At 35.2% G+C, this 19,248-nt stretch overlaps 1 protein-coding gene across 8 annotated transcripts; it reads right to left on the bottom strand.

Annotated features, from left to right (window-relative positions):
- Positions 1–300: 300 nt before the first annotated feature.
- On the bottom strand, positions 301–17,677 carry LOC120346708 (uncharacterized). 8 transcript variants are annotated; one of them, XM_078115592.1, is made up of 8 exons: positions 17,408–17,479; positions 15,807–15,972; positions 14,721–14,817; positions 13,788–13,962; positions 13,233–13,348; positions 12,769–12,831; positions 7,485–7,547; positions 6,853–6,921 (listed from the first exon to the last, which is right to left on the bottom strand). In XM_078115592.1, the coding sequence occupies exons 2-6, from the start codon at positions 15,963–15,965 to the stop codon at positions 12,785–12,787; spliced, it is 594 nt and encodes a 197-aa protein (XP_077971718.1). In that variant the 5' UTR covers positions 15,966–15,972; positions 17,408–17,479; the 3' UTR covers positions 6,853–6,921; positions 7,485–7,547; positions 12,769–12,784. The 8 variants fall into 8 exon arrangements, with proteins under 8 accessions (XP_077971719.1, XP_077971721.1, XP_077971722.1 ...); XM_078115593.1 differs by lacking the exons at positions 6,853–6,921; positions 7,485–7,547; positions 12,769–12,831 and adding exons at positions 301–1,104; positions 11,317–11,386; positions 11,932–11,994 and having other exon boundaries at positions 15,807–17,676; XM_078115594.1 differs by lacking the exons at positions 6,853–6,921; positions 7,485–7,547; positions 12,769–12,831 and adding exons at positions 1,822–1,891; positions 11,317–11,386; positions 11,932–11,994 and having other exon boundaries at positions 15,807–17,676.
- Between the last annotated feature and the right edge of the window lie 1,571 nt (positions 17,678–19,248).

Below are 19,248 nucleotides of genomic sequence, written 5' to 3'. Positions count from 1 at the left end.
AATAAGTCTCGTACAAAACTAAATTTACCGGAATCTCAACAAATTACTTAAATTATATTTTAGCTAAAACATCAAAATTTGGTTTCAATTTGGTTGTGTCAGCATCAGGCGGCCTGATTGAATTGCCCAACGGGCCAGATTTGTCCCCACAGTTTCAGTGCAGGGTAATCACCGTGTGAAACTGATATGATACGGATTAATAATTCAGAGCAGTTAGTACTTCAGAGAATTAGATAACGCGAAGAAATTCTCGTCGGGAATAAATTATCAACCTTAAGGCAAGTAAAGTATTGAAATGAAAAAGACTGTTTCTGAATACAATATATTTTCTTTACTCTAAATATCCACACTGCCGTTACTGATATACAATCCAATGCCTCTTTGGCAGGTCAGTGAATGAATATAATACAAGTATCTGTTTAAATAGAACATTAGAAAATGAAATGTTAAAAACGATTAGGCTACATTTTATCAAAACAAGACAACCAAACATGTAGACAATCAAGCTCAAAACGTGATCTCTTTTTTATTTACCCTAATTTCATATTTTATTTCTACATTGGCCTCTCTTTAAAACAACAAAAATTGTTCAATAAAATGAAGAGAGCGGCTATACGCTCACTCATTTCTGTGTACCAATATGGAGGTAACTAGTTTCTTTCGCCTGCTTTACATCAAGTGGTGTAAATTGAATGGAGCCTATGGGAAGGAGGTATATTCACTTGGCTAACACAGACAGTCCCCGAACTCGTAATAGGACTAAAAGACTTCCGTCCCCGACTAAGTATGTAAAACCTGAAAGCCAAAACCCACGGAGGTTAAATAAAAGCAATAATAGCCTTCTAGGGACTGCTTCCACCTTGGAAAACTTAAAATTGATTGGGTTATTAGTCGCGGGGAAAATAAATTGTTTTACAAAAAAAAATCATAAACTCCATTAAAAATTTTTTTAGTAGTCTAATACAATCCACTTCATATCTGAATATTCTACACTTTATATCTCAATATTGTTCCATTTTCGTTTCGACGTCGTTAACGGTTGCGGTGGTTGGTTGCTGACAATTTCAAAATCCGCTCAACTCAGTTCCTCTTTCAGACTTGCTGCTAAATAAATGTAAAAACAATTTATGTGAACAAAATATGTAAATATATCTATTGGCTGATTTGTTCACTATCAAAACGACGTGGGAAGTAAAAACCCATTCTTGTCTGTTATTTCAGACGTTAGGAAATAGGTAACGCGCACTGCATACGACGACTAGCGTTATATTTGGCGTGTTGAAAGTAGAATATATTTTCTGATATAATGGAACATGTTGTTAGTGAGATCGACATCAAAGATAACCTGTTCTTACAACTCTAAATCCCATTATTAAATATATATCGCTTTTCACACAATTAAATGTGCCGATTGGGGCAAACAGCACCAAGAAAAATGTTTTCAGACTTTTATTTATACGGTAATTGGTCAAATTATTACGTTTTCGTGTTTAATGTGTTTTGCACACTTTTTCTTGAAAATTTCCATTTTCAAAATCATACCCATTTGACAGCAGCCATAGAACTTGGATTGATATCCTAATTGCGTTGATGTCTTTTCAAAATCACAACTTTTCTAACCACTTCAGGACTCACAATATATTTCACCCTGGCGGATTAGTACTCAGACACAATTTTTTTGTGGAAATTTCAACATAGACAGGGTAAATTTTTCAATCATTGGGCAAGCTCACACACTTACAAAATAAGTTCGCAATATTAACAAAATTTGGATATTTTGATTAAACAATGAGACCGCAATAGCTACATGTTAAAACTTACCCCCGCCCTCTTTGCCATCTACATTTGATTCTTCGTTAGATCTTGGAGCGATGCGAGCATCACTATCAGGCTGTAATCAAAACATTAGAGATTTGAAAATCGTTTGTACTAAAGGTAATCTCTGATAACCAGATTGTATGGGAACCCTTATTTCAACACGGCATTAATTCGCTGTTATCGAGGTGCTGTACAAAGAAGTACCTGGCAATATGTACGGAGCTACTTATAATTTAGATTAGAGGGACTTGTACCGGTACTCCTTTAGTGTGTGTACCGGGTTAGGATTAGGCCATAATTTTATTCCGATTTTCTTATTTCAGTTCTATTACGAGTTCGGGGCTGTGTTTGTTAGCCAAGTGAATATACAATACAACTTGATGTGAATAAAGTAGGCGAACTGAAATATTTATCTTGATATTAGTACACACACATCTGAAGCGCCCTTAAACCTATCCGGTTTAGCATTGTCTACTCAATTTATTACACCTTGAGAGGTCGGGAATTTGATCCGAGATGTGTGATCTGCGATGCCACCACGATTTGGTCTGACACTGCGAAATCATACCGTCTTTCTCGCACAAAATACAGCAACACGCGTATTTGAAATATTTTAACTCTTTGGACAGAAAAAGTTTTTAATCAGAATATAACTGATATATATAAGTGCAATATAACACTATTTTGGGGGTTTTGAAACTTATTCTGCAGAAATTTGATTATTTTTTTTTCTAGATAAATGAGTAATATTAGTAGGTTTTCCATTTATTTACTGAGCTCATGAATAGGAGCCAACTATATATACGTTTGCTTGGAGTGAGGTCGTGATTCATGATTAAAATCAAAAATAATATTTCCGCCAGATTTCTATAAGTCCGTCATCTATGCTAAACCTTGCCCCGTCTCGATTTATACTCTTGTTTTTGTTCATTTTCCATATAGGTCATTTTTAGGTACTGTGTAATACTTCTTGTTACTTATCGATTTTAATCGGTTAGTATGTTGTAAGTAAGGTATTTTTCTGTTTGTTTGTCTGTTTGTCTTTTAAATGCACGCGATATCTCACGAAAGCGAGGTGGAATCTGCCAGATTTTGCATGTGCATTCATCATCTGTCGTATCAGAAGCCTATTGATTTTAGATGAATTATGTCATATAATTACCGAGTTATCTATTAAATAGTGATGGGACACAAGGTGTCACTATGGAGTAAGAGCGCTGTTTTGGGGATCCCCTAACTTTCGATCGATAAGTCTTCGGTCTCTGACCAATATTCTCGTTCAAATATTACTGATAAAATAAAAAGGATTGTATATACCAATACGGAAATAACTAATTTTGTTCGCATATTTTTACATCACGTTGTGTAAATGTATTGCAACCTATGGGCAGGGGGTATATTCACTTTGGCTTTCCGAATTCGCAATCGAACTAAAATATAGAAAATCGGAATAAAATTAGGGCCTAATCCCAACCTGGTACATACACTACAGGAGTACCACTTAGCCTTGCGCTGACTATGTGTATCGTGCACCTTACTCCCCCACCCCACTATCAAATATCAGAGTTTTTTATGGAAAATTCAACCAACCGCCAGATTCCTACTAGTCAGTCATCTATGCGCTTAACGTAGCCCAACGAATAACTATCAAATTCCGTAATCATATCCGAACATATGCAAAATTTAAAACAAACAAACTATCCATAAATACTGGAAAATCAACTAAATGGACTCGATAGATATACCGCGCATGTTTTGTCAATTTTTTCTAAGTATTTTGGGTAAACCATATGCTGTATGTTTCTTACTCATTCTTGATGGATGTATATCGTCATCAAACGCTCCAATAGTGTGTGTATTATTATGGAAGTAGCCTGACTAATTCTGTTCGCCTATTTTACATCAAGTTGTGTAAGGGGACTGAAATCTATGGGCAGTGGGTAAATCCACTTGGCTGACACAGACAGTCTCCGAACTCGTAATAGAACTAAACTAAGGATATCGGAATAAAAGTTGGGCCTAACTGGGCTTACCATTCGTCCCGGTTTAGCGGGGGCAGTCCCAGTTCTGACAAGCTGTCCCGCCAGATGGACTTAAATGTCCAGGTTATGCAGCAAGACAGTCACAAACAATTTTTTTATATAATACTATTACAAAGTTATTTTATTAACGGAAGCATTTAATTTATTCCTGATTCACTAGTTAATTAACAAAGGGAGGGAGAACTTGTTACGTCACATTGGTCACAGAGCAATTTTGGGCGATATTAACCAGGTGTCGCTCAAAATTATTCACTAATGGAGATAGTTTCATAAACTCTCTGCTGCAAGAGTTATGCAGCGTGCTTCGGACATATGGAAGTATTTTAGTAAAATCCGAATCCGTTATTTTGTCATTTATGTGACAAATTTTTAATTTTCGACGTACATAATCTACTCTGAGATATCATAAAGAAAAACAGCATCGACTGCGCATTTGTTCAATGACATTGAATATACGATTTTGCAATAAAATATATTTCAATCAAAACCTGATTCTGAATTTTCATTGTCAAATTTCCATAATCAGCAATCTTTGTACTTTAATTATTTTTCTCATTTATTGGGTTTTCACCAATACAACTATTTATCTTCTTTTGAATTATTCGCCACAGGAGATGAATTTGCGATGACGTAATCATTTTTGAAGAAATTGTACATTATAAAGATGCTTTGTACCTGAGATATCAGTTAACGATTAAAATAAATTTAACATGGGCCGTAGTTTGCCCACGCCAGCTCATTGCCTGTAACTCTCAATGAGATGATTTGGATATCTTCAATATTTTCAGTATGCAATTGATTTGCATTTGTTTCAGCTTATTGGCTTCAACAAGCTCACCGACTCATTAATTTTCTATAAATTAGATTAGTAGAATAATACTAGAGCCCAGGATTCCCTCCATCCCGTCCGCGTTACCAGATTTCGTATCTTGGCTTGAATACAACTTCCCTTCCCTACAAGATTGAAAGCTGGGAAGTAAACAGTGTAAAATGCCATCTTGATATAACTCTACGACAGCGGTAAAACGGCGGCTGCGAATTTTACTCTATACTCTAATAATTTAATTTTATAATCTACGATCGAGGAGCATATTAGCGAACACGGACTTTATTAAATATTCTTCTTCCTATCGTTATAAAGAAATCGATTATGTTTAGAAGTACATGAGCGTGCGAACAATGATTGTCGAAAATGAGCATCACAAAAAACAAGCGGAGAACTAGGATTAGTGATGCCCATTTAGAAAATATTCTAATCTTTGCTTCATCCAGTGTGTCACCTGATGTCGAAAAGCTACCAAGCGTCACATTAAATGTCATTTGTAAGTTGTTTGCATGGTAAGACGACTTGACTCCACGAGTCGTCGCTCGCTATTTAAAGTCTAAATTTTCAACTTCTAATCTGTGTAAAGAATGCGATTCATCTTCCACACGATCGGTTTTCACCTTTCTTAAAGAAATATGTGCGGCCCGCCAAGATGGGTAAACCTTAATTTTGGCCCGCGAGCGACAAAAGGTTGCCGACCCCTGCTTTACGCCTTATTTGTAATAAAATGCCCATCTCTTACTCTTACATACAAGCAGAGAATAGGCATTCATGCTGAAGAAATATTGAAATCGTTTTTTTTTTGTTCGCACCGGTAAGGTAGGACCTTAGTCGCCAAGTTTACTGGAATTATCGACAGACAAGCGATACGCAGGACGTTGCGCAATACGGAATAAATAAGTGTTCACTTCGAATAAAATTAAACAGCAAAATTTTTGTTGAAAAAATGGGTCCCATGGGACTCGGAAAAAAAAACTATAGTCTCCGAGCGTCTTCTTCTGTCTTAAAGCAGAACCCCCTGAAAGCTCAAAGTAATATTCTCATAGAAGCTACTTCCATCTCGGTTTTATTAAAATTTGAAATCAATTGGGATACATTAAATGCACGAAGAAGCGATTCCAAAAAATGGCGCTGCCGTAGCAGGTGAACCAAAATGGCGGACACCGGAATATAGTATGTGTACCGTGTTAGAGTTAGCCCATAATTTTATTCCTAATTTCCTTATTTTAGTTCTATTACGAGTTCGGGGACTAGAAATATGACTCCCGTAGTATTTGGACCTGAAATTATGGTCCGCCTTATCTGGTACAAATACTACGTTCTGGTGTCCGCCATCTTGGTTCACATACTACGACAGTACCAAAAAAATACCCAAAAATCCAAAAACGCCATAATAAGAACAATAACAACAATGTCTGAGTACGATTTTTATGCACAATTTGCAACAATTTTTATTATTATTTTAACCTCATTAAATGTGCTGCTTGGTTTCTGTATCTGATATTATCAAATTACGCTGAACCGATTCGCCATTTGATCAAACTTTCTTTGTTCTCATTGTACTCAGCTTTCGTCCTTTCAAGTGAGCCTGGATATGTAAAAGTACAAATTTTTTAAACGGGATTGTCTATAAATACATTTTCACAAGTTTCCTCCCAAGAAGAAGCCACACTGATTATGAAAAAAAAACCAGAATATTTTCCTTTTGACATTGCCTACTCTGGAAGAGGAAATTGTACTGATACTCAAAGCTAATGTTAATCACAAGGCAATCTCACGCGATTATATCGAAGGTTTGCAACCATGACAAAAAACATGGATAATTTAAGTCTACGGTATAACATTCGACAGCACTAAACATTCCGAATAAGTAAAACCCAAAAGCTAAACTCATGAGGGCTGAAAGTAACATTCTTCTAATTTTGAATGATATGACCGCGAAACGAGGTATCAAATTTAGTTTATTCTGGTACATACGAGCGATTCCAATCCCTGCGGTCTCACAAATCTTACTATACCCGAGTCCAATTTATTACCTATAAGGCTACTACCATCTTGGAGTTATGAAATTTTAAAATTGATTGGATTATTGGTTGCGGGCAGATGGAATAGAAAACAATCCCTATTTATGAGAGCAATGAGTATTCAGTCAAAGATATACTTACTCTTTAACTTTTCAAGGCTTTCGATTAGTTCTTCTGATATGCTGGATCTTTTAGCAACGAGTTTTTCAAGCTAAAATGAAAATATCAGAGATCTTAAAATTGTTTGTGTAAAAAATAAAGACTGATATAGTTAGCATTGGATTGAAATTTAATAATACTTCAATACATTGTTCGTGCATCGTTTATAAGGCTGTTAAATATTATGAATATGTCAATAATCTAATTGTTTTTTTATCGAATCCGTCACTTTAAATCAGTGGTTCCCAAACCACGGCCCGCGGGCCAATTACTGCCCGCGTAACGGTTTAATATGGCCCGCCGAACTTAAGTATAGTTTACCAATTTGTGTTTTTACCTTTTTGCGTTCTAGATACGCCAATTGTTACGGCATTATCACAGTTTAAGCACGTGTAATTTTGTAACAATTCAATTATACCGACATCTTGATTACACGTGCCGGTACCGATACTTTGTGGGCGCTTCCTTCTCCCGGCCCGCGAATATATTTCCCCTTCTAATTTTGGCCCCCGGCCAACCAACTTTGGAAACCCTTTCTTTAAATTATAACCTGGCTAGATGATCGACTAAATGAATAGTGTTATCACAAAACAATTTTCACAAATTTGAACATACTTCTTTTATTTTTATTGCCAAACTTTCCTTTTTGTCCTCCAAACTCGTATTCTTATTGTCCTCCTATTAAATAAAATAAAAAAAAATTAATATATACTTGATTATTGTTTACACTTAATAGTATAACAACAAATAAGTCGTAAATATATACCCGCACTGCTGAAATTTTCAAAGATCTCTAATTGTTTTCGAGTTGAAAATAAAAGAATAAAAAATGAACAATAGTACAATGATACAACAATGCAACAATACAACAATGGTAATTAACTGTATACCGTGTTTTCCCGAAAATAAGACTGGGTCTTATTTCAATTTTCTTTCGAAAAATGACACTAGGGCTATTTTCAGGGGATGTTTTTTATTTCCATTTATCAAAACAAAATTACAAACTATAGAATTACGAGATTTTCAAATATGCAAAATATGAAAACCGATATGCATTTACTTATAAATAACACGTTTTTCCCTCTCTCACCGCTTGTCGGAGATATTTCTTGATATCGACTAGGTCAAAAAAAAAATTCGCGCTATTGACTAGATCTTATTTTAAGAGTAGGGCTTTTATTAAAATTACTGACTGATTCCGTATGTACTTTACCCGTTTGAGTGGAGAGTCTTGTTGTCAAATTGCATATTTTTTCAAATTCACACTGTTCAAGTAACAGAGCATAAATCATTTTGTCTTAATATGTACAACTATTGCAGTATGCCAACCGCGGGTGTCTCTCTTATGTTGATTATTGAAATGTTCGCATAATTGACGAGGTATTTTTAACTCTCAAAGATATCCTGCTTTTATGACAAATGTTTGGCGACCCCGCGTACGAATTAAATTATAGCTAATTTTGATGCCCGGTATCTACTCGCAAAGATATGATAGAAGTTTCGGATATTACTTGAGCTCGGAACCCTCATTTCTCGTATTGGCATCGGTAAGGTAGGTCCCGGGTAGGCTATCAGGAGTGCCCGTCATCCCGTCACCCGCTAAATTATCAGGAGTACCCGTCAACTCGGTGTTCCCGTATAGTATGTGAACCAATATGGCGGACACCGGAACGTAGTAAGTGTACCAGGTTAGGGTTTGATCATAATTTTATTTCAATTTTCCTTATTTTAGTTCTATTGCGTGTTCGAGGACTAGCCAAGTGACTCAGGTAGTCTTTGTACCTGAAATTATGGTCTAATCCTAACCTGGTACACATACTACGTACCGGTGTCCGCCATCTTGGTTATATACTACGGGAATACCAATTTTTCTACCTAAATCACTAGTTGATGTAATTAATTAAGCTGGCACTAAAATTGATATCTATCTCATTATTTTTCTAGTATTACCGACTCTTACTATGGGACTCATTAGCAGATGTGAGCAAGGTATTAGGACCAGGCGCCAAAAAATTGACCTAGACTGGCGTACCATGTAGGTGTGACGTGATTAATTACATTTTAAGAACAATATTTACAGACTAGAAAACAATAAGCCTCGTGCAAAAATCAGGCAAGCCAGATTGAACACCCCAACATGCCAGATTTGGCCCGCGGGCCGTAGTTTGCCCATGCCAGCTCATTGCCTGTAACTCTCAATGAGATGACTTGGATATCTTCAATATTTTCAGTATGCAATTGATTTGCATGTGTTTCAGCTTATTGGCTTCAACATGCTCACCGACTCATTAGTTTTCTATAAATTAGATTAGTAGAATAATACTAGAGCCAAGGATTCCCTCCATCCCATCCGTGTTACCAGATTTCGTATCTTGGCTTGAATACAACTTCTCTTCCCTACAAGATTGAAAAGCTGGGGAGTAAACAGTGTAAAATGCCATCTTGATATAACTCTACGACAGCGGTAAAACGGCGGCTGCGAATTTTACTCTATACTCTAATAATTTAATTTTCTAATCTACGATCGAGGAGCATATTAGCGAACACGGACTTCATTAAATATTCTTCTTCTTCCTATCGTTATAAAGAAATTGATTATGTTTAGAAGTACATGTGCGTGCGAACAATGATTGTCGAAAATGAAAATCACAAAAAACAAGCGGAGAACTAGGATTAGTGATGCTCATTTAGAAAATATTCTAATCTTGGCTTCATCCAGCGTGTCACCTGATGTCGAAAAGCTACCAAGCGTCACATTAAATGTCATTTGTAAGTTGTTTGCATGGTAAGACGACTTTACTCCACGAGTCGTCGCTCGCTATTCAAAGTCTAAAATTTCAACTTCTAATCTGTGTAAAGAATGCGATTCCTCTTCCACACGATCGGTTTTCACCTTTCTTAAAGAAATATGTGCGGCCCGCCAAAATGGGTAAACCCTAATTTTGGCCCGCGAGCGACAAAAGGTTGCCGACCCCTGCTTTACGACTTATTTGTAATAAAATGCCCATCTCTTACTCCTACATACAAGCAGAGAATAGGCATTCATGCTGGAGAAATATTGAAATCGTTTTTTTTTGTTCGCACCGGTAAGGTAGGACCTTAGTCGCCAAGTTTACTGGAATTATCGACAGACAAGCGATACGCAGGACGTCGCGCAATACGGAATAAATAAGTGTTCACTTCGAATAAAATGAGACAGCAAAATTTTTGTTGAAAAAATAGGTACCATGGGACTTGGAAAAAAAAACTATAGTCTCCGAGCGTCTTCTTCTGTCTTAAAGCAAAACCCCATGAAAGCTCAAGGTAATATTCTGATAGAAGCTAATTCCATCTCGGTTTTATTAAAATTTGAAATCAATTGGGATACATTAAATGCACGAAGAAGCGATTCCTAAAAAATGGCGCTGCCGTAGCATGTGAACCAAAATGGCGGACACCGGAATATAGTATGTGTACCATGTTAGAGTTAGCCCATAATTTTATTCCTAATTTCCTTATTTTAGTTCTATTACTACGAGTTCGGGGACTAGAAATATTACTCCCGTAGTATTTGGACCTGAAATTATGGTCCACCTTATCTGGTACAAATACTACGTTCTGGTGTCCGCCATATTGGTTCACATACTACGACAGTACCAAAAAAATACCCAAAAATCCAACAACGCCATAATAAGAACAATAACAACAATGTCTGAGTACGATTTTTATGCACAATTTGCAACAATTTTTTTTATTATTTTAACCTCATTAAATGTGCTGCTTGGTTTCTGTATCTGATATTATCAAATTACGTTGAACCGATTCGCCATTTGATCAAACTTTTCTTTGTTCTCTTTGTACTCAGCTTTTGTCCTTTCAAGTGAGCCTGGATATGTAAAAGTACAAATTTTTTAAATAGGATTGTCTATAAATACATTTTCACAAGTTTCCTCCCAAGAAGAAGCCACACTGATTATGAAAAAAAAACAGAATATTTTCCTTTCGACATTGCCTACCCCGGAAGAGGAAATTGTACTGATACTCAAAGCTAATGTTAATCTCAAGGCAATCTCACGCGATTATATCAAAGGTTTGCAACCATGACAAAAAACATGGATAATTTAATTCTACGGTATAACATTCGACAGCACTAAACATTCCGAATAAGTAAAACCCAAAAGCTAAACTCATGAGGGCTGAAAGTAACATTCTTCTAATTTTGAATGATATGACCGCGAAACGAGGTATCAAATTTAGTTTATTCTGGTACATACGAGCGATTCCAATCCCTGCGGTCTCACAAAACTTACTATACCCGAGTCCAATTTATTACTTATAAGGCTACTACCATCTTGGAGTTATGAAATTTTAAAATTGATTGGATTATTGGTTGCGGGCAGATGAAATAGTTTAGAAAAACAATCCCAATTTATGAGAGCAATGAGTATTCAATCAAAGATATACTTACTCTTTAACTTTTCAAGGCTTTTGATTAGTTCGTCTGATAAGCAGGATCTTTTTGCAACAAGTTTTTCAAGCTATAATAAAAAAAATCAGAGATCTTAAAATTGTTTGTGTAAAAAATAAAGACTGATATAATTAGCATTGGATTGAAATTTAATAATACTCCAATACATTGTTCGTGCATCGTTTATAAGGCTGTTAAAAATAATGAATATGTCAATAATCTAATTGTTTTTTCATTGAATCTGTCACTTTAAATCAGTGGTTCCCAAACCACGGCCCGCGGGCCAATTACTGCCCGGGTAACGGTTTAATATGGCCCGCCGAACTTAAGTATAGTTTAACACTTTGTGTTTTTACCTTTTTGCGATCTAGATACGCCAATTGTTACGGCATTATCACAGTTTAAGCACGTGTATTTTCGTAACAATTCAATTATACCGACATCTTGATTACAGGTGCCGGACCGATACCTTGTGGGCGCTTCCTTCTCCCGACCCGTGAATTTGGCCCCCTGCCAACCAACTTTGGGAACGCTCGCTTTAAATTATAACCTGGTTAGATGATCGATTAAATGAATAGTGTTATCACAAAATAATTTTCACAAATTTGAACATACTTCCTTTATTTTTATTGCCAAACTTTCCTTTTTGTCCTCCAAACTCGTATTCTCATTGTCCTTCTATTAAATAAAATAAAAAAAATAATATATACTTGATTATTTTTTACACTTAATAGTATAACAACAAATAAGTCGTAAATATATACCCGCACTACTGAAATTTTAAAATATCTCTAATTGTTTTCGAGTTATAAAATAAAAGAATAAAAAATAAACAATAGTACAATGGTACAACAATGCAACAATACAACAATGGTAATTAACTGTATACCGTGTTTTCCCGAAAATAAGACTGGGTCTTATTTCAATTTTCTTTTGAAAAATGACACTAGGGCTATTTTCAGTTTTTTTTTTTATTTTATTTTCATGTATCAAAACAAAATTACAAACTATAGAATTACGAGATTTTCAAATATGCAAAATATGAAAACCGATATCCATTTACTAGGTACTTATTTTAAGAGTAGGGCTTTCATTAAAATCATTTTTAGAATTCGGACTGGGTCTTATTTTCGGGGAAACACGGTAGCTGGAGTACGCCATATTACCTAGATAATTCGTATACGTCTCTCACCATTAAAAACAGTAGATTTTAAACGCTAATTATTACTAACGCTTATTATTTACTGGTTAAAAAATAATCTTGATTCGTCGCTCCAGAAGTGTGTGTACCAATATGGAGGTAACTAATTTTGTTTGCATACTTTACATCAAGTTGTGTAAATGGACTAAAACCTATGGGCAGGGGGAAGGAGAATCGAAATAAAATGTTGACCTAACCCTAACCTGGTACACACACTAGGGAGTTCCCTTGATTTGACCTAATAAACTGACCCCTGTTGAAGATCCTTCAAGCGTTTTCTCTCTTTGTTCTGATACCATCACTTTCTCTTTGAGCTAGACATAAAAGATTGCATTAAAAATGTCTAGTTTAAAATTCTGAGCTTGAGAAATTTGTTTGAAATAGCAGCATATTGAAGCATTTTGGGTTCTGAAAATGATATACAGGGTGTCCATAAAGTCCCTTTACCATTTCAATGTTGTTATGAAGTCAGTTCTCAATATAATTTATGGAGCTACCAAAAGTCAAACCGAGCGCTAATTACGGAAACGTCAGCAATTCACTCAAAGAAGCATAATTTTAGATATTTTTTATAACAACTTAGATGTGCGAAGAATATTTACATGCAACCGTTTAACTTCATATGGAGTACGGAGTTTATATTGTAACTGGATCTGCCAATAGTGAAGCTATGTACCCGCTAAACCTCATTACTGCTTCTAATATCTTGCCATACCTGTTGCAAAAATTTGCCAAGAAGAAATAGCCGTTTCTGATGAAGTATTTGTTCCGTATAACTGGGACACTCGCGCTCGGATTTCATACTGTGTGTCAGGCTCTATATTTGATAACCTGGATAAAAAGTGGAAAATTATTATTATTAAGTGAACTGTAGAAGCGATTAAGACATTAATTACCTTTATTAAAGGTAAAGAGAGACTTGTAAATTTAAATTGAAATGACTTATTGTCTTAAACTACATTAAGCTTATTGATCTGCGTCTATATATTTTAGGTGACGTTCAGTTTTTTTTTTATGGGAAAGTTTTATAACTTTACTTCATGTTAAATTTTCCGAAGTTTCCACTTTTTTCTCTTAATTAAATACAATATTCTTGCTGTCAATATATCAGATATTCAATATTTTATCTAGACATCCGGATTTTTTAAAGACCCTCATTCACAAATCCAGCTCCGAACAGTGTCCGGTACAAGTACTGAATCTACCACTGCTAATTTTGGACCGCACTTACCATTGGAGCAATGCACATTTCAATATACATTATTCATACCAGAACTGAAAATATGGAGCGCTAGATGTCGTAACTATTGTTGGCACAGCAACGGCACCAACTTCTCGATATTGAATTGCCCATTCCGACACTCTTGCGTAGTTTCTCAGTTGAAACCCGATATATACTGATGTTGACAGTGGTTGGATCAGGATAATGGATGGCGCTCCAGGTACTGAGAATGAAATGTATTATATTCGGACACTATTTAATATATATTCATACTTAGCGTCGTCTCAAAATTGCATTGAACAGCGTTTGATTAGAACGATTTAAATGTCTCATTTGATTCATACGCTAATTTTGAAATCCAACTTGTCAATGCATGTTTTACATATATTTATTTAATGATTGGTGCTTTCGCGCGAACACAACTTCGAGCTTGGCAAAATCACTCCGCTAAAATAATATATATATAGTCTAGGGCGCTTATCACTAGCTAATGAATCCTTACTTAGATCCATTAAATATTGCATAAAGTACTTTTTGTGCACAGTGAGAGGAAAATAAAGATTCCCAAAATAAGCCAAAGGGAACTTTGAGGTAGGAAACCACTGATCTATTTATTAATCAAATACATCAACCAGCAGTTAACTTCATCACCCATCTGCATATTGTAATCTTAATAATAATACTTTTAAATATGTAAAAAAGTAGTTTTATGTAGATTAGCTGGTACTCCCGAAGTATGTGAACCAAGATGGCGGACACCAAAACGTAGTATGTGTACCAGGTTAGGGTTAGACTAAAATTTTAATCCAATTTTTCTTATTTTAGTTATATTACGAGTTCGGGGACTAGCCAAGTGACTCCCGTAGTATTTGTACCTGAAATTTTGCCTAACCCTAACCTGGTACACATGCTACGTTCCGGTATTCGCCATCTTGGTTCACATACTTCGGGAGTACCGAATAGTTTAGCTTCTTTACTTACATGTATGAACTGATGTAGGAGAGCTGTCTTTGCCAACTTCTCCGGCAGAATTTTCTCTTTTGACACTAACGTAATACAAAGTACTTCCCGTTAGATTCTGTAAATATAAATAATAATAAAATGAGATCAAATACCGATCATCGAATTTAAGGAAAATATGTAAATTGCATGTACTTAGTCAATCAATCAATCATCATTCATATGTCAACACAAGATAAATACACCACGAAAAATATGGCAAATAGGAAGCAAACAAAAAAAGACTAACTTTAATTGCGTAACAGGAGTCGCGAGGGAATAAATTTAGTAAACTCGAATGCTTCTAATTAAAAATTATTTCCAAGACATAAGAAAACGAGGCGCTAAGACAATTCAATAATAATGTATAATTTAATAATAATTTAATGTATATAACAATTTTGGAACCAAGAAAATCAGCCAATATAGCTATTCCAAAAATCCGAAATTGAAATAATAAATTATCACATATTTAGCATTTTGGGCACGGGTGCATGGCCAAATGATTAAATCGTTAGACCTAATTGTGATGGCTAATCACTGGTTAAAATTTGGGGTTTAAATCCCATGTCCTCCACCTCACCCAAGGTGTTTAAAATTGAAAACTAGTCCAGTTCCAAAATAAAGGAACTCCTCGCATATAAGTGGCTGTTTGTATGTTATAAGCGTCATTCGGAGTGAAATGCGTATGAACACGACGTAAAAAAAATGCAAAGATAAAAAACAATTGAAACATCAGCCATAATGCTAATGCATGAAAATGAGATATATATAGTCATTACTGTAATTTGTAAGTGCAAGTTCATCGGATTGTAACCAGAAGAAACTTCACAGAATTAATTTTTGAAATTGTGTTGTAAAACTATAACTTTACCAGAAAATACCATTTCAAAATCGAACAAATAAAACAATTAATATGAAACTAAAGCATAAAAATAACATATAAAGTCATCGATGTACTCTGCTTGCGCGAAGAAGTCTTATAATGATCAGAAAAAAATTCACATAATAAAATTTGCTCAAGTTCGAGACTTTCGAATCTCTGAGCAAAACTGTAAATATGCTTACTTCAACGTTTACGATCCCCGAGTTTGTAGCCAAAACTTTGACTGGAACTTTTGCGTGCCTCGATGTTATTGTGACGTTATATGATATGACGTCACTGAACTTGGTGAAGCTCGCAACAAAAAAAGTTTCTTTCACAGAAGTATCGGTTGGACTTGACATTGTTTCTAAAACGAAATATTTTAAATTTCTATACTTAAATCAAATTATTTATAAATTGATTTGAATTCATCATATTAGAATAGGATTTACATATTTATGACACGGTTACCAGCGGGTAAGTGAACAACCCTACGGCGGCGAGGAGTCCAGCAATCTTCTCGCACATAACTATCACCGCATGGGATTTGAACCTGCCAACCTACGCAGGGTAATCAGAGGTGAAGTGGCGAGCGTATCCCTAACGCTTAGCACGACGCGCCACACCCCCGAGCCAGTCTAGGCCAGCTAGGCGTACAACAACATAAGAATCGCAAGAATATCGACTTCATATTATTCATAAATCAAAAAGTTAGACACACTTTTAGATGTTCGACCTGTAAATGTTTAATTTTAGTAAAAGAACAAAAAGCGCAGTTAGACGATTGCTATATTGTCTTTACCATCTTTTATCTACATGATTTGAATTGTATTATTCAAATCACAATATACCATCTAACATTTCGACACACTTTTGGAAGCCCGAATCCATAATTATTTTATTTAAAGGTTTATAATAGCGCTTCCTAATCGGCGAGTAATTTCTTTGCAGGTCGGAACTTTACTGTTTCAGACCAGGAAATTTAGCTTTGTGTTTGCATGTAGTAATACTAATATTTTTTTGTTTATTATTATTGTAATGCATATTTATGTGCAGGTCATACACTATCCGAACTTTGCAAAAAAAACGAAGTGCGAATTGCACATATATCTAGCTGACAAATCATTCAATATTGGAAAACCAATGAAAATAGAGTTTTAATTCGTAGGGAGGAGGAATGCATGGATTGCACTTAACCTTAGGACTCGCCAAATATCACGCTAGCCTTCTGCTGCGAGTTACTCTTTTGTTGCAATTATCTGACGTCCAAAACAAGAACGGTTACTCCAATCATCACCACATTCTACGAACGGATTTCGCAAACCCATAAGAACCTCTCATGTCTTATCTATTGATAAATTTCATATACGATAATACTCCTCCCCGAATGTTTATGCACTTATATATTTTCCTTGCTCTAGTCTGCGTATGCTAGCCATACTTTCATAATTTGCTCAGGCAAAATTCCACAGCTCGGTAATATAGTAGCAGTCTTTTGAATATACTGGTTACTTTAGACTTCTCAATTATAAATAAAATTATTTTGTCCACTTTCTGGATTCTAATTTTGAAATTCGTCTATATTTCCGGCTATTTCCAACTATGTGATTTTTTCAAAATTTGTTTTTGTTAACTCCAAAATGCTTTTATCGCAACAAAAGCAGATTTTGAACTATTTGCGGAAACGAATACCACATTTTAATAAACTAAATTAAAAATCACCATTTCCGTTGATAAGAATTAATGACACATAGGGGGAAACTAGACTTATGTAAAAATTTCGCTAATTTATCTTTCATTTCATTAACCATAGCTGTGCATTACCATGTTCTTCTCGTTCTCACCTACGCTATACGTAACCCACCAGTACAGGATATTTTAACTATTATTCTTTTAGTTGGCAAGTATTTAACATATTCGGCAAAGAATGAGGCCAATGAGTGATTAAACCATTCAGCAAACAATTATTTTACAAAATTCGAATCCTACAAGTGTTTCCTGTTTCACTCTGTAAAGTGTCAAATTTCGCTTAAATCTATGTTATATTTATGTTTGCTTATATTTTTCATGATACAAATGCAATTTTAGTTAACCTAAATTACTTTCCGTAATTAAAATCTACATATCAAAGCATTGCATAAGGAGTTGCAAGGAAATAAATTAAAAAGCATTTCCTTGAAAAGACCTGAGATAAAAAAAAAGTTTTCGAAACATTCGATCGTTATTAAAATTGAAAAGAAGAAGAGAAAACTTGCAAAAATTATACCGCGACACAAGAAATCTTACATAATTATTTTAATGAATAAGCTGGCAACCTAATATATTCGAATAAATAAGACTAGAGGGCTAAGTAAATGCATCAAATATTGAACATTTAATTTTGATGAAAAATAGTTTTGAGAAAAGTAGAGCTTTTTAAATTTTGAAATCACTTTCACTTTTGCATTGGATTGAGACAAAATTATAACTTTTTCCTTGTTCATGTTTATGCATTTTATTTCTGTGCAGATTGTTTTCGTATTGCAATAATTATACTCTCTGATTTAGGATGTATTTTCATCCTTCCCGCGTCATGTTGCGTAAACATCATGCTTCTAAGAGTTGAAACAACGAACCACTCCTTCAAATTGTCGAAAACACGACTCAAGTTGAATAAATGTGTTAGAGCTAATTGTGCATTAAACCCACCTTAAACTATCTTTATGCTCGTCTTTGCGCTACTCAGCAATTTGTTTTGTATTTTTTGCATTATATATGAAAGGAAAAGAAATTAAATGACTTCTGTGCTAATGGCTATAGACCATTAGGACTATGGAGTTACATCATATCAGCCTGATGAACCATTTCAAAGCTGTTTTTTTTTTATAAATTTTGTGAATTTAAAACATATGTTTTAATCTCTCGAGCTATCAAACTCATTCTATGCTCTGAACCAGTGATTCCCAAAGTGGGCGATATCGCCCCCCAGTGGGCGAAAACGATACAGAGGGGGGCGAAAAAGTTGAAGGGGGCGATAGGGGGGCGATTTCGCGAAACCTGTTTTATGTTCGGCGCACCTAATTCTGTAATCTGTGTGCATTCGCAGGCTTGAATCACGTGGGCGATTATCACACGCGAAAGGATTTCTGGACTCGTCTTCGCAGTAAGGTACGGTAGTTGCGTATCCCAGTGATCGGCAAAATACGGCCGGAGTAAAATAATGTGGCCCGGGACGATTCACTGAATGGACCTTCCCCGACCTTTGACCGCGGAAAATTCTTCCCATACTTTACCATTTTAAGATTTTCGGTGTTTATTTTAAGTGTGGTTTCGCGAGTTGTTGCCTGTAAAATGGGGTATTTGTTTCAAACTATCATTCTAATACACCATTCAACAATCTGTTTTTTAAAAGTACCGATAAAGAATTTGAGCCTAGTCTATCACAGCTATTTCTACACTAATTTTTGATTCCTGTAATTTAACTGAAACTCATAAGAAGACAAAGTAATCATTGATTTATTTGATTTATATTTAAATTTCCGAAAAACAACTAAAAACTAACGAACATAATTCAAAATCGCGAAACTGAGGTAATGTTCACGACCACGCCTGAGAATCTGTCTGAGTGAGCGTGTCTGAGCGGATGTGAAAATGGGCATTGTCACG

This window comes from Styela clava, chromosome 8 (assembly GCF_964204865.1).
Source record: "Styela clava chromosome 8, kaStyClav1.hap1.2, whole genome shotgun sequence".
Taxonomy (NCBI): Eukaryota; Metazoa; Chordata; class Ascidiacea; order Stolidobranchia; family Styelidae; genus Styela; species Styela clava.
This window is presented reverse-complemented; position numbering and strand designations above follow the sequence as displayed.

Coding starts and splice junctions, on each gene's coding strand:
- LOC120346708 (XM_078115592.1), bottom strand. CDS start 15,965: ATGTCAAGTCCAACCGATACTTCTGTGAAAGAAACTTTTTTTGTTGCG. Junction 14,818..15,806: donor CGGGGATCGTAAACGTTGAA/GTAAGCATATTT, acceptor TTATATTTACAG/AATCTAACGGGAAGTACTTT. Junction 13,963..14,720: donor TCCTACATCAGTTCATACAT/GTAAGTAAAGAA, acceptor TTTCATTCTCAG/TACCTGGAGCGCCATCCATT.